Below are 15,745 nucleotides of genomic sequence, written 5' to 3' on the forward strand. Positions count from 1 at the left end.
CACATAAACAATCATCCATGGCATTTTGCTCTTTCTATGTGTGCTGCGGAATGCACACTATGGTGAGAATATCACTGCTATCTTTTGGCAAAAGTTTCTTTATAATTGAACACATTATCATGTATATTTTAACATAAATGTAGTGAACATAATCACTTTTAATGAAATTAAATTCACTCTTTATCCTCATCTAAGCACTGTAAACAACAGGTGTAACTGTTACTCAGTATTGGTGATACTCAATTTACCAACCTTCAACCTTCGATCTCGAGACCATTAACTCCTTATACTTAGGCCCACCCACTAGCCCCGCCCAAACTCCACAGCTTATTTGGGTGAGTACCAGCACTCATTTTTCCCATTTAAAGCACTGAATAAGGTATTGCACACTTCTGTAATCTCGATGCAATGGTCCACTGTGTGCTTCTTAGTGCCAATGCAAGTGCCTTTGCACCATGGTGCAAGGGCATCTGTGTTAAAACAGGATACCTTTTGTGCAGAAAGGAACACCTTCCTGCACAAAAATAATCCTTAAAGGTGTTGTCCTCTTTCTGTGCATGCTGCAGAATGTAGCACACATAGAAAGAGGAAATCACAATCTGGGACTGCATCAAAATCCACAAGTAGATGCATGGGAATGCCCATCGAACACCCATGAAACACCTCTCTGACGCAAAGTAACGCAGGTCATTTTACTAAATGACGCAGTGTTACACAAAGTGGCTTTGCAAGGCTTAGTAAATCTCTAAAATAATTTTGTGTTAGGGTAGTGCCACCAAAGTGAGGCAACTCTCATGCAAAGTCTTAGCTGATCTGCCCCAAAATCTTTAGGATTTCTTGTTGTCTCTGTTTCTTACCCTTATATACTGTTTTAGCTCCCGGATACACCTATGTCTGGTTGACGGTTATGTTCTTTATCTATACACAAATAATTTTTTTTTACAAAATCCAGATTGTTGAGGGTTAAGAATATTGTTAGATTCCACAAACAAGGGGACCTGTTGATTCACTGTGCTTTCTGATATTTTGGTAGGACGTGGTAAAAGCAAGATTGGCCTGTAATTGGCCATAAGATCCTGGGATCCTGAGTAAATAAAGGAAAACAAGCACTTTGTTTCAGGCATTAAGCAAAGAGTTTTACCCAAGAATGCTACTGCATGTAGCACCATAAAGATAAAGTTTTATTATCTTCAATGGACATCAATCAAGGGTGAAGCAGTAAGATAAGTGCTTGAGATTAGAAGGAATAGCAGCAACAGAGAATAAAGTAAAATAGGCTATAGAAGCACAAGTAATTCCTTTGATATCAACGAGTGGTTATGGCCAGAGATGAGGAGGAAGTAACCAAAGAAATGGTTTTGACAATGTTTTCTGGACTATAGATGGAAGAATCCGACAGCCGCGAGCAGAGTTGTAGAGATGGTAGAATTACCAGCTCCATGATTTGCTATCCATGATCTGCCATATTATTGAAGATAGAGAAAATCTCTTTTAATAGGTTTAATTTTCTATGTACGGATGATTAGCGACGCACTAACTGTCAGAGAAGTTTCTTGCACTTGCAAATCATTCTCTATTGATGTCTCTAGTGGAGAGTAGACTGTTCGGCAGCATCTCTGAAAGCTGCACATTTTAACAACTCCTGTATTTTCAACACACTAAGCGGCAGAGGCTCTACATCCCAAAAAATTAAGACATTTTTATAGGGATAGAATCATCATGTGCTGCTGTGATTCAGATATTGAACGATTCAGCACAATAAGTTATGTAATCTTTTAGGAGTTAGATAATATCTGAGGTTGCTTGCAAACAACTTGACTCCTCTGAGTCTCTGTGCGTGGTTGATATGTATCTGAAATTAATAGCCCTGATGAGAAGATTTGTGAGTGAGTCCATAAGATTTCATAATATTGCCCATACAAAGAGATTTGAGGGGGCCATTCTTTCCCTGTTTTCGGACACTCACTTTGTCCTGGACTGGTTAACCAGATCCTATTTTTTCAAGAAGGACATAATAATTTAGACTTTCACATGGTCACATGAAGGGCTTACATAGTAGTTTTAAGCTGTTCTATATTACTTTTCAAATGAGTGAAATGCATTGTGTTTTAATATTCTGCTTTTTCCTTTTTGTATTGTGACTGATATTCAGCTTGCCTTAGATAATGTGTTATAAATTGTCAGTTTTCAGCTGTGTTCCACAAAACATGTTGCAATGCCTTTAAACAGAAAATTAACATGTGACACACTGTTAAGTTTAAAACTAATTTCACAGGTACTAAAATCCTGTCACCAATGCCCATGGCTGTATACTTTAGGAAGAAAAGTTACCATATTTTCTCAAACACAGGTAGAGCTCAGACAGAGTGCTTAGTTAAAAAAAAAAGTGCTGAGGTACAAGGTTTTTCCTAAAAGCCCGCCACAGGCACACCTGAATGGCAGGATCTCCAGATACCAAGGCTGACTAGTCTTTACTCCACCTCATGACTCTTTCATCCACTCTCTGACTCTTTGCCTTTCGCTTCCAGGTTGTGTTTTATCCCTTCTTTTCACCTTTTGCCACTGTTTTCCTATCTTTCTCTTCATCCTTCACTTGCCTATTTTTCTTCCTCTCCCTTGTACTGGGCCAGAGTCTAATAATAAAAAATATGTTCCGGTCCGCAAACATGTGTGCCTGTGGGCCCCACCTACAACCATTGGTTAAAATTAAGTGCTTCTCTGAAAACGAACTCAGTGAGACTTCCAAAGAGCTTCAACATCTTGTCAGTGGTACTAAGCACTATATAGATACTAATACAATACAGTACATTATCAACCGCTATATCCTAAAAAATTATCAAAGAAGGTGGAAATAGAAGTAACATTCAAGGAGGATAGTTGCTGACATCAATGAAGAGCAAAAACGAGCCCTGCACAGATGTAAGGAAAATACCACTAAGAATTTAACTAATAAATACTTTAATGGGCTCCCATTGGTCTCTCACTCTTAACACCTGGATAGAATTTCATAGCCCTTTTGGCGTGCTGAACTTTTGAAGATTTTTGAAGGGTATGCACAAGAGGGAAGATGTGAGCCAATTAGGGAAGCACTTCCAAGTTTGTAGACATCTAAGATATCCATAAATAATTGATAAAACACATTGCAGATGTGGGCCTTGTGTTCCAGAAACATCTGGAGAATTTCTGAGAAGTCTATTTCCTTTATATGTGGCACTGTTTCACTGTGAGACTTTTCTTATTTGCTGAAAGGAAATGCAAAATATCCTACTTCTATACATAGTAACAGAATATGTAGCCACACCACCTTTTCAGTCTAGCATGCCCTTTAGCTTGACCCACAAATCCTATAAGGTCTTCTGCTCTTCCTTGCATGGTTTCTATTGTTAACTGCAACACCTCTACTGAGAGGCAATTTGATTTAATATTTTTGTATTTATTGCAGCTTGAGGCCGAAGCAGTTTTCCGTGCCATCACAATCGCAAGTCAAACTAACTGCCCCCTTTATGTGACCAAAGTGATGAGTAAAAGTGCTGTCGACATCATCTCCCAAGCCAGGAAAAAAGGTGGGGACTTTAGTCCAGATTCTAACGATCCTAAACACTCTACATACACAAGCATTGATGCTTCAAGAGAAAGAACAACTTTTACAGAATTCTGTATAGATCATCATCCCACCTATGGGCTGTATTATGAAAAGTACCCATGGGCTCAGTGAGTTTGTGCACCCATTCTCTGTACACCCATAGCACTTTGGTTTTACTGAATGGCCCACTTACACTTACGCTCCATAGTGCTAACATAAATGGTTTTCCCTCATTTGCATGGGTGCGAGGCCCCATGCTAATGAGGGAAACACTTTATCCCTGCGCCCATGCTGTTTTCTGGACAAGGCGGCTGACGCAAGGAGGATGTCAGGAGGTGCCACAAAGAGGTGGCACACAGTCAGTGCAGCCCCCGTGGACACTCTCTGAAAGCGGGCAAAGGGGCTCCCATGTATCCCTACCACACACCAGATATTCCCCTGCAGGTTGTGTAGTTATGCATTGCACCCACCTGCCTGGGAGATTTCTGCCGCTGTTGAAAATGGAGGCTGAGTGCCACATATACTGAGGAAGACTGTTTGAGCAACTTGTCCATCTTTAACTAATTGTGGCAGTGTATTATCAATAATAGGGTGTCCTGTTCCTGCTTACGCACAACCCACCTATGTGCGCCATGGCACAAACGGACAATGCAATCTTAGAGTAACACAGCCTCCTTGGAGTTATGTGAAGAAAGTTCTACTGTGAGAAGCAAGCCAGGCCAATGTAGACCATAAGATCAGATTTGGTGGTCACTGATCAAAACTTTTGTTTTCCGTTTGATATCCTATAATGCCCAGCTTTCAGTTTTGTACATATGCTTCAATGCCCCCTTCTGGATAATTGGGAGTGGAGAAGGGTTATTGGGGTTCTTGCATGCTAGTATGCAAAGAACAAGAAGAGCCGGATAAGCAAACTGTTTTGGTCTGTGCTGGATGAGGGTAAAGTAGCTGCAATACTTGGTTAAAATTCCTCACACTGCTACTTCATAGAATACCTATGTACTTCTGGGTGCAACTGCCACATGTATGTTTAGGTCAAGTTGATTGGGTAACAATGCATTTACCTTCAAGTCAGTCCTATACCTTCGAAGGCAGCCGTAGGGGCATAAGCAGCAAAAACTATCATCTTCTGGTGGCCAGCTCCCCCTTTCCATGAGTGCAGCATGAGTGACGATGCCGTGCATAATCTATCATTAGGTTGCTGGTCCCAAACAGTGACACTAAGAAAACACAGTTTATTGCCATTGGTGGCTGATTTGGGGTTTGTTGTATCTGCAATTGAAGTATCATGAGGCTACGACACTCAATTATACAAGAGGCCTTAAACAGGAGATTGGTTCTCTTTTCAGGCATTACATTGTTTGACTTTCTTCAACCACCTATGGCTGGCCAGTCATATTTTCCCTGTAAAGTTATTTCCGGCACTGATTCTCAGTCTTCCAATTGGAGTTGATGATCTCATTGGGTGCCCACACATAAGATCATATGGTGACAACCAGGATTGCTAGATTGTAGCTTTCCCCGTGGTGCTAATACAGTATTTTAAAAGTCTACTTATAAGAATGCAATATGCTAAAATACTGTTATTAATAAGAGAATATTTGAGGAGTATTCCACTAAGTGCCTCTAGAGATTAGCCAACCAGGTTATTACATTTTGCGTGGGCAAGTTTGACTTGGTTTGTTAGCCAGCTTTAATATTTTGTCATGTGCCCTTCTTTAGTGGTTCCTAATGTTTGGCAGTTTCCACAACTACACACAGGAGCACTTTTCTTAATCTTCTCCCTCTACCCAAAGGCAGCGTTGTATATGGAGAACCAATCACTGCCAGCCTGGGAACTGACGGGACACATTACTGGAGCAAAAACTGGGCCAAAGCAGCTGCATTCGTGACCTCCCCACCTTTAAGTCCAGATGAAACGACTCCAGACTACATCAATTCTCTACTGGCAAGGTGAGTAGAGGTCTCCTAACGCTTACGTTTGAACAGGAGCAGAGAGCCATATCTTTTTGTTGATGTGATAAATGTGCCTTGTGTTTTTGTTTTAAAAAAATGCAGATTATTGCAGGGATATTTCATATAGGTTAATCATTAGACAGGGGTGAAAGAAAAGCAAAAAATGGAGAAATATGTAATTCCAGGACCAAAGAGCACTGACCAAACCAATATCAAAGATGTGACTTTCCCAATTGAGGAGAGGAGACCCTACTTCCAGGAGAAATACTGAAAAGAAGGGGTCACATAGGAAGTTTTCCAAATATATTAGCTATAATACAATAGATTTACAGGCTCTTCTCAAGAGAAGCTCAGGAAATATTCCTCTTGCACATGATCCAGCAGCATGATTTATCTGTTAATACAAATCACCTACTCTCATATGAATAAAAGTCGACAGTCATATTTAGAATAGAGGGACTGCATGACATGCTTCAATGCAGAATTGTACTTCCCTGTTAACTGAGGAAATACAGTTAACTGGACAGTGTAATCGTATGGACAGCTGTATTAAGTTACTCCAAGTATCTGTATGATTTGTGTCTTCTACACTTAAAGTACATTTCTGGCTTCATAACATTGCAGGCCCACCTGCTCCATTGTACCAAAGGTTACAGTGGCCTAACTATCACGTTGACAATTTATAAAATGTTTAAACCAGCAAAGGAAATGTCTAGCACCAAATTAAATAAATCATAGTTTGAATGAGTCAATTTAAATGGTGCATGCTACTTCTTAAAAAAAGTAAAAGCTAGTCCTTGGAGGAGTCCTTGTACCTTTAGTTTCGCTTATTACAATCAATTTGCTCCACCCAGCTGTTGTTCAACTCCTCGGTGCTCACCTGCTGCCATGGGTGTGTTCTTCCTTTCAGCAGATAAGCCCAGGGCTGACTTTACGGTGGTGGTTCCACAGCTGGCACTGACCTCGGGGTGGTGTTGGGGGGCGTGTGCTGTATTTGGAGTAACCCATGGTTTAAAATCACCTGCTGCAGAGTTCCTTGTGCATCCAACAGTTTTCAGGCAACAATAAAAATGTCAAGATAATTCTGCTGATTAATGTTCCCTTCTAGGGAGAGAGATGGATTTTTCTAGTGTATGTTTTGACTCATCATAAAGTAGCGGAGAGGCTAATGTGCCCGCTCCAAGGAACTTGTACCATGTAGATAACAGAACTGTGCTTTTTATGGGTAGTTCAGTGGATTAATGCTTTTGTTACATGGATCCTTTTGTTACTTGAAGTTCATAAATTACAGTGCTAAAATGGCACAGTGACATATGAACTGTAATCAAAGAGATACATGTAGTTTCCATAGTAGAGGGTTAGGACGTTATGTGTTTTCTCCAGTCTTTCATTGTCTATTCCTGATGTTGCTAAAAGGGTTCATTTGGGTATATATATATATATATATGTTTGATGGCATGTGTAGCTGCAGATACACATGCTGTGCATATCCCGCCATCTAGTGTTGGGCTCGGAGTGTTACAAGTTGTTTTTCTTCGAAGAAGTCTTTTCGAGTCACGAGATCGAGGGACTCCTCCCCTTTCGGCTCCATTGCGCATGGGCGTCGACTCCATCTTAGATTGTTTTCTTTCCGCCATCGGGTTCGGACGTGTTCCTCTTCGCTCCGTGTTTCGGATCGGAAAGTTAGTTAAATCTCGGAAAATTCGATGGTATTGTTTGCGTTCGGGATCGGTTTAGTCATCACAGATCGACACCGAATTAAAGAAGAGTTACAGTAGCCCTTCGGGGCTTCTATCCCCCGGCGGGGCGTGGTCGGCCCGACCGTGTGCGTCTTCAAGGCTCATGGAACGGACCCCATTCCGCTTCTGCCCTGAATACCACAACAAGTATCCTTACACAGATCAACATCTGGTCTGTAATTTGTGTTTGTCCCCCGAACACAAAGAGGATACCTGTGAGGCCTGTCGGGCATTTCAGTCGAAAAAAACGCTACGGGACCGGAGAGCTCGAAGGCTTCAAATGGCATTGGCGCCGTCAGGACATCACAACGTCGAAGAAGAGGAGGCTTTCTCCATTGCTGACTCGGACGAGCCCGAAACGGAGCAGCCGACAAAAACCGTGAGTAAACCAGCCCCGGCCAAAAGTCATGCTAAAATCGTGAAAGCCCAAGGGACGCCACCGCCGGCAGGCCATGGCTTAACCCGTAAAATCGGTGACCAATCATCGGCACCGAAAAAGGGCACACACGTGTCGAAGTCATCCGACTCCGGTCGAGATCCCGGCACAGAGTATACTTGACACCGAGAACCTGGCTCCGACCAACCTCGACATCGAGATACCGGCTCCGACCAAAGTCGGCACCGAGAGATCGGCACCCCGAAACCGAAAAAAGTGGCTTTGGAGCCGAAAAAGACGGTTGAAAAAGTTTCAGTACAGAAACGCCCAGCTTCGGAGCCGAAAACAGGCTCCTACTCCGAAGAACAAGGCCTTTCAGCACAACTACAAGGCCATAAATTTGGACAAGAGCTAGAAGCAGGGGAGCCAGATTATACACAAAGAAGGCTCCATATTCAAAAGGAAACAGGGAAAATAAGAACTCTGCCTCCTATTAAGATGAAAAGGAAACTTGCTTTCCAAGACACAGAAAAACAACCAAAAACAAAAGTGGCAAAAGAAGTAACTACACCTCTTCCCTCGCCTCAACCATCACCACACCACTCACCGCAACTGTCACCAATTGCAACCCCCCCTATGATGCAATCTCCAATGCACACAGGGATGAGCCAGGATGACCCAGATGCTTGGGATCTATATGATGCACCAGTATCAGACAATAGTCCAGACTGCTACCCAGCAAGATCATCACCACCGGAAGACAGTACTGCTTACACCCAAGTGGTATGCAGAGCAGCTGCTTTTCACAATGTGGTACTGCACGCTGAACCCATTGAGGATGACTTTTTATTTAATACTTTGTCGTCAACACACAGTCAGTACCAAAGTCTTCCAATGTTACCAGGGATGTTGAAACACGCGAAACAAGTATTTCAAGAGCCCGTCAAAGGTAGAGCCATCACACCTAGGGTGGAGAAAAAGTACAAGCCTCCCCCTACAGACCCTGTGTACATCATGCAACAACTGACACCTGACTCAGTGGTAGTAGGCGCAGCACGTAAAAGAGCTAATTCACACACCTCTGGAGATGCACCACCACCCGACAAAGAAAGTCGAAAGTTTGATGCAGCAGGGAAAAGAGTTGCAGCACAGGCAGCCAATCAATGGCGCATTGCCAATTCACAAGCTTTATTGCCAAAATATGACAGAGCTCATTGGGATGAAATGCAGCACTTTATAAAAATTCTTCCCAAGGAGTTTCAAAAGCGTGCACAACAAGTGGTGGAGGAGGGCCAAAATATCTCCAACAACCAGATACGATCAGCAATGGACGCAGCGGACACAGCCGCAAGAACTGTAAATACAGCGGTCACTATTCGGAGACACGCATGGCTACGCACCACCGGATTCAAGCCAGAGATCCAACAGGCAGTGCGTAATATGCCGTTTAATGGACAGCAGTTGTTTGGGCCGGAGGTGGACACAGCTATAGAGAAGCTGAAAAAGGACACTGATACGGCCAAAGCCATGGGCGCGTTCTACTCCCCACAGAGCAGAGGCACATTTAGGAAGACACAATTTAGAGGTTTTTTTTTGCCCAAAGCACAGAACCCTCAACCTCACAAACCAGACCCACATACCAGGGCCAGTATCAAAGAGGAGGCTTTCGGGGACTAGAGAAAAGTTCCAAAGCTCAAAAAACCCTCAAACTAAACAGTGACTTCAGTGTCACAAATCCCCAACACATAACACCAGTAGGGGGGCGACTCACAGATTATTACAAAAATTGGGAGGAAATAACAACAGACTCGTGGGTCCTAGCCATTATCCAACATGGTTATTGCATAGAATTCATACAATTACCACCAGATATTCCTCCAAGGACACACAACATGTCCAAACAACACTTCGATCTATTACAACTAGAAGTCCTAGTGTTATTACAAAAGGATGCAATAGAACTAGTACCCAAACATCAGAAAGGAACAGGTGTCTACTCCCTGTATTTTCTAATACCAAAAAAGGACAAACCTCTGATGCCCATATTAGATCTCAGAACATTAAATATTTATATCAAATCAGATCACTTTCACATGGTGACACTTCAAGACGTAATTCCATTGCTCAAACAACAAAACTACATGTCAACATTAGACCTCAAGGATGCTTACTTCCATATACCTATACATCCTTCCCACAGGAAATACTTAAGGTTTGTAATCCAAGGAGTACATTACCAATTCAAAGTGTTACCATTCGGGTTAACAACAGCACCAAGGGTATTTACAAAATGCCTTGCAGTAGTAGCTGCACACATCAGAAGACAGCACATACACGTATTCCCGTATCTAGACGATTGGTTAATCAAGACCAACACTCAGGAACAGTGTCTTCAACACACAAAATACATCATAGAAACCCTTCACAAACTAGGGTTCTCACTAAACTACCAGAAATCACACTTACAGCCATGTCAAATACAACAATACTTAGGAGCAAAAATCAAAACAAAAAAAGGGATTGCCACTCCAAGTCCACAAAGGATACAAGCATTCCAAAATGTAATACAAAGCATGCACCCAAACCAAAAGTTTCAGGTAAAATTTGTGATGAAACTACTAGGCATGATGTCCTCATGCATAGCCATTGTCCCAAACGCAAGATTACACATGCGGCCCTTACAACAGTACCTAGCAACACAATGGTCACAAGCACAGGGTAAACTTCAAGATCTATTGTTGATAGACCGCCAAACACACACCTCGCTTCAATGGTGGAATCCTATAAATTTAAACCAAGGGCGGCCTTTCCAAGACCCAGTGCCTCAATACGTGATCACAACATATGCTTCCATGGTAGGGTGGGGAGCACACCTCAACCAACACAGCATCCAGGGACAATGGGACACTCAGCAGAAACAACTTCATATAAATCATCTAGAACTACTAGCAGTGTTTCTAGCGTTGAAAGCATTTCAACCACTAATAGCCCACAAACACATTCTTGTCAAAACACACAACATGACAACAATGTATTACCTAAACAAACAGGGAGGGACACACTCAACACAGTTGTGTCTCTTAGCACAAAGGATTTGGCATTGGGCGATTCACAATCACATTCGCCTAATAGAGCAATACATTCCAGGAATTCAAAACCAGTTAGCCGACAATCTCAGTCGGGATCACCAACAGATCCATGAATGGGAAATTCATCCCCAGATACTACAAACCTACTTTCAAAACTGGGGAACACCGCAAATAGACCTATTTGCAACTAAAGAAAACACAAAATGCCAAAACTTCGCATCCAGGTACCCACAGCCTCACTCCAAGGGCAATGCGTTATGGATGAGTTGGTTAGGAATATTTGCTTACGCTTTTCCCCCTCTCCCACTCCTTCCGTATCTCGTAAACAAATTGAGTCAAAACAAACTCAAACTAATACTAATAGCACCAACTTGGGCATGACAACCTTGGTACACAACACTAGTAGACCTGTCAGTAGTGCCTCATATCAAACTTCCAAACAGACCAGATCTGTTAACTCAACACAAACAACAGATCAGACACCCGAATCCAGCATCGCTCAATCTAGCAATCTGGCTCCTGAAGTCTTAGAATTCGGACATCTAGACCTTACACAAGAATGTATGGAGGTCATCAAACAGGCTAGAAAACCTACTACAAGACATTGCTATGCAAATAAATGGAAAAGATGTGTTTATTACTGTCATAATAATCAAATTCAACCATTACACGCATCCGTGAAAAACACTGTAAGCTACTTACTACACTTACAAAAGTCTAAGTTAGCTTTTTCATCCATTAAAATACATCTCACAGCAATTTCTGCCTATCTGCAAATTACACATTCAACTTCACTATTCAGAATCCCAGTCATAAAAGCATTTATGGAGGGTCTAAAAAGGATCATTCCACCAAGAACACCACCAGTTCCTTCGTGGAACCTCAATATTGTATTAACATGACTCATGGGTCCACCATTTGAACCCATGCACTCTTGTGAGATACAATACTTAACCTGGAAAGTAGCCTTCCTAATAGCTATCACATCTCTCAGAAGAGCAAATGAAATACAAGCCTTTACCATACAAGAACCCTTTATACAAATACACAAACATAAAGTGGTTCTACGCACAAATCCCAAATTTTTGTCAAAAGTTATATCACCGTTCCACTTAAGTCAAACAGTGGAACTCCCAGTGTTCTTTCCAGAACCAGACTCTGTAGCTGAAAGAGCATTACATACATTAGACATAAAAAGAGCACTAATGTATTACATTGATAGAACCAAACAAGTCCGCAAAACAAAACAATTGTTTGTAGCTTTCCAAAAACTTCATGCAGGGAATCCAATATCCAAACAAGGCATTGCCAGATGGATAGTTAAGTGTATTCAAACCTGTTATGTAAAAGCAAAGAGAGAACTGCCTATTACACCAAAGGCACACTCCACTAGAAAGAAAGGCGCCACCATGGCCTTTCTAGGAAATATACCAATGACAGAAATCTGTAAGGCAGCCACATGGTCTACGCCTCATACATTCACTATGACTATCACTGTGTGGATGTGTTAACAACACAACAAGCCACAGTAGGACAAGCAGTATTAAGAACATTATTTCAAACAACTTCAACTCCTACAGGCTAAACCACCGCTTTGGGGAGATAACTGCTTACTAGTCTATGCAGAGCATGTGTATCTGCAGCTACACATGCCATCGAACGGAAAATGTCACTTACCCAGTGTACATCTGTTCGTGGCATGAGACGCTGCAGATTCACATGCACCCTCCCACCTCCCCGGGAGCCTGTAGCCGTTATAAGTTGATAAAAATAAAACTTGTACATTTGTAAATTTGTAAATATATCAATTTAGTCACATTATGTACATACATACTTACTCCATTGCATGGGCACTATTACTATATGCACAACTCCTATCTCACCCTCTGCGGGGAAAACAATCTACGATGGAGTCGACACCCATGCGCAATGGAGCCGAATGGGGAGGAGCCCCTCAATCTCGTGACTCAAAAAGAATTCTTCGAAGAAAAACAACTTGTAACACTGCGAGCCCAACACTAGATGGCGGGATATGCACAGCATGTGAATCTGCAGCCTCTCATGCCACGAACAGATGTACACTGGGTAAGTGACATTTTCCATATATATCTAATTGGTGAAGTGAACCCCAGCCAGATATTTAAAACAAATTAAATGTATTTGAGTGCGGGAATATGGAGAGATGAGAGGCACTGTTGGAGGGAGGAATCCGTGGAGGAGGTCATTGGTGGGAGTGCCATAAAATATTTTTGCACAGGCACCACCAGTGGTAAAGCCGGCCCTCCATTGGCCCTATTTATATTGCTCACATGTGGTTTCAAGCTTTGCTGTTGCCCCTGTTGCTGAGCATTGAGGGGTATCAGGAGTGCCATGCAGCAGCCCACTCAAAGCACTATTCCCCCAGACCTTCACAAAGAGCATGAATAATCAGAGCTTCTCGTGTGTGAGTCCGCATTGCTGCTGCAGCACTGACCTGCACGCCATACTGTAGATATAGATGCACATGGGGATGGGCCTGTCTACTTGCCTGGTGGGATCACCTCTACCAGACAAATGTCATCTTTCTGGGCTGATATACGCGGGCCCTCCAGCTCTGAATACAGCTTCAATGTCTGCGTCCGCTAGCACCCGCTTTGCAAGACCAGCCTTGTCTTTATCCATTAAACTATCCATCATCATCCTCAGCAATCATGGAACAAGTTCTGTTTTTGCTTTGATGTCTTTTAAAAGTAGAACAGAGGTATACAACCTATGACGAACCACAGAACTTGTAGAGTTAATGGCAGGAACGTGTGGTGTATATCCTGACACACGAATGATTCCACCCGAGAGCCTTCTCTGAAATCTATTTCCCTGCAGGAGGAGTATGCTTTTGATTCAAGAGTTAAAACTTAGAAGAGGCTGGAGTTTCTGGTGCTTGTGTGGTCTTGTGGGTTCTGGTTACTAAGAAGTATAAACTGCTTGGAACCCTAATGTGCCATGTGGATTTGTTAACATCAATCCACTTGGCATCAAAATTATTATTTATGGAACATGCATCACTAAATCATTAAGTGCAGTTCACCGCATATTTAAAGATATAAAGATTTATGTGAAAACACATGCCATGTGGTGTGTAGTAGTGAGGACCTTGCAATTACGGCTATTTCCATAAACAAACATGGACACACACACACTCCAAGTCAAACAAGGATGGTCACTGCCACTATCACTGCCAAGGACATATTGAGCAGTTAATCGTACTCTGACTCTACCTCCTACATGTGTACACATAAAAACAGATGCACACAAACAGACACACGCAGCCATCCAAAGATATCACTCACACAGTCATCCATCCCCAACTCTGAAGTGAAGGAGATAGATTCTCTGGTTTGGCAATTCTTACAAACCTCAATCACACACAAAGCGGAAACATACGCAGTTATAAGGTTACGTACACACGGCGACACATGCTAAGAAATAGTCACTGGGTCAGAAAGCAGTTAGACTCAGAGAAGCACATTGTGATAAAAATGTACAGACTTGCTCCATACTCCTGCCAGTTTATGTCAGACAGGTATGCACTTAAGCACAAGAAGGCAATACAAACCTGTACATGATTCATAACTGACTCTGAAACCGAGTCAATCAACAGTAATATGCCTATGTACACAGACAGGTGAAGCACACACACTCACATTCTCTCTCTCTCTCTCTCTCTCTCTTTCTCTCGCTTTCTCTTTTACGAGCAAAACATGTTTATTGACTTGTTTATCTATTTATATCTACATTTTTGTAGCTGTGTCTTTTGTTCCAGTTCAAAATAGGTTGCCGAGCACAGCAAATTATTTTGATGCCTGCCTGAAGTGCGAATTATTGTTTTTTCATTCGAATGCCTTTTTCCAGTTCAAAATAGGTTGCCGGGCAGAACAAATTATTTCGATGCCTGCCTGAAGTGCGAATTATTGGTTTTTCATTCGAATGCCTTTTTTTCCCACTGTAGAAAAAGAATCCGTGGAGGTCAATGGCACTTCATCAACCATCTTTATGACTTTCCCACGGCGTAAAAGAGAGCACAGACCTGGACATGCCTGTGCTGTATAAAACGCTGATAGGTCCAGGCGACCGTTAGTATGCATGGAGAAGACCAATCACAAAAGAACATGCAACTAAGAATATCACTGGTTGTGAAACAATCACTAATCCTTTGTAATAATTTCAGTAAAGAAGGCCTCAAGGGCATGAAACCGTAGCACACCGTGGCATTGACTGCAGATGGCCAGCTCTTTTCAACCCATACTATAGAATAGGTTGCCATAGGGTTCCAAGGCACACACACAGGTGGTGTACTGAAAAAAAAATGCTTCTGGTTAATGCACAGGAACTGGAGAGGAAACCTGTGGACATAAACCGGGCTTCTCAGTAGAGGTGCAGCGGGAGTAGAGTAGGTGAACCCCTAGGAGAAGTTAAAGTTACGTGAGAGGCGGATTCAAAACTTAAAGAGGGAGAGTGTGGCTCCCAGAACATGAAGATGCAATGTATAAGAAGGTTTGAGGGAAGTAGTAGGCCTCGATCCAAAAAAGAATCTGAACCACAGAAAAAATCAACATATTCTTTGATGAAATTAGCATTCTCAAGGAGAGGCGGAGGCATAGAAGAAAAATAGGGGACCTCGTCAGGCATGTGTGCCTCCAGAGATAGTCCTTGCAGCAAGTGATGGTGTGAAGAGGAGATGGGACATCTCCCTTTATAACAGATGGTGCTGTAAGATGAGAGGCAATGCAAGAGAGCTGAGAACATTGTTGGAAAGCTGTATTATCAAAGAAGATTTAAGCAAGGAACTTAATAAAGGAAGGTTGGGAGTGCCTGGCCTGCAAGGTAACATTTCCTAGTAGGATCGAGAAGGAGGAAGTGAACAATAAGGCTGGATGGACGTGGAACAGCTCCACATGGAAAGTATATTGAGAAGACAGGGGGATAAGGGAAGCTGAAGAAACTGGGCAGAGTGTGGCAGGGGTGG

The 15,745-nt window shown here is 42.4% G+C and overlaps 1 protein-coding gene across 2 annotated transcripts in view; it reads left to right on the forward strand.

Moving 5' to 3' along the window:
* Positions 1-15,745, forward strand: part of DPYSL3 (dihydropyrimidinase like 3) — a 305,571-nt gene that overhangs the window by 260,993 nt on the left and 28,833 nt on the right. For both annotated transcript variants that reach the window (XM_069244670.1, XM_069244671.1), the window contains exons 8-9: positions 3,443-3,563; positions 5,380-5,536. In XM_069244670.1, the coding sequence (XP_069100771.1) occupies positions 3,443-3,563; positions 5,380-5,536 (278 nt within the window). The remainder of the gene's footprint in view (positions 1-3,442; positions 3,564-5,379; positions 5,537-15,745) is intronic.

The sequence above is a fragment of the Pleurodeles waltl genome, chromosome 7 (genome assembly GCF_031143425.1).
Source record: "Pleurodeles waltl isolate 20211129_DDA chromosome 7, aPleWal1.hap1.20221129, whole genome shotgun sequence".
Taxonomy (NCBI): Eukaryota; Metazoa; Chordata; class Amphibia; order Caudata; family Salamandridae; genus Pleurodeles; species Pleurodeles waltl.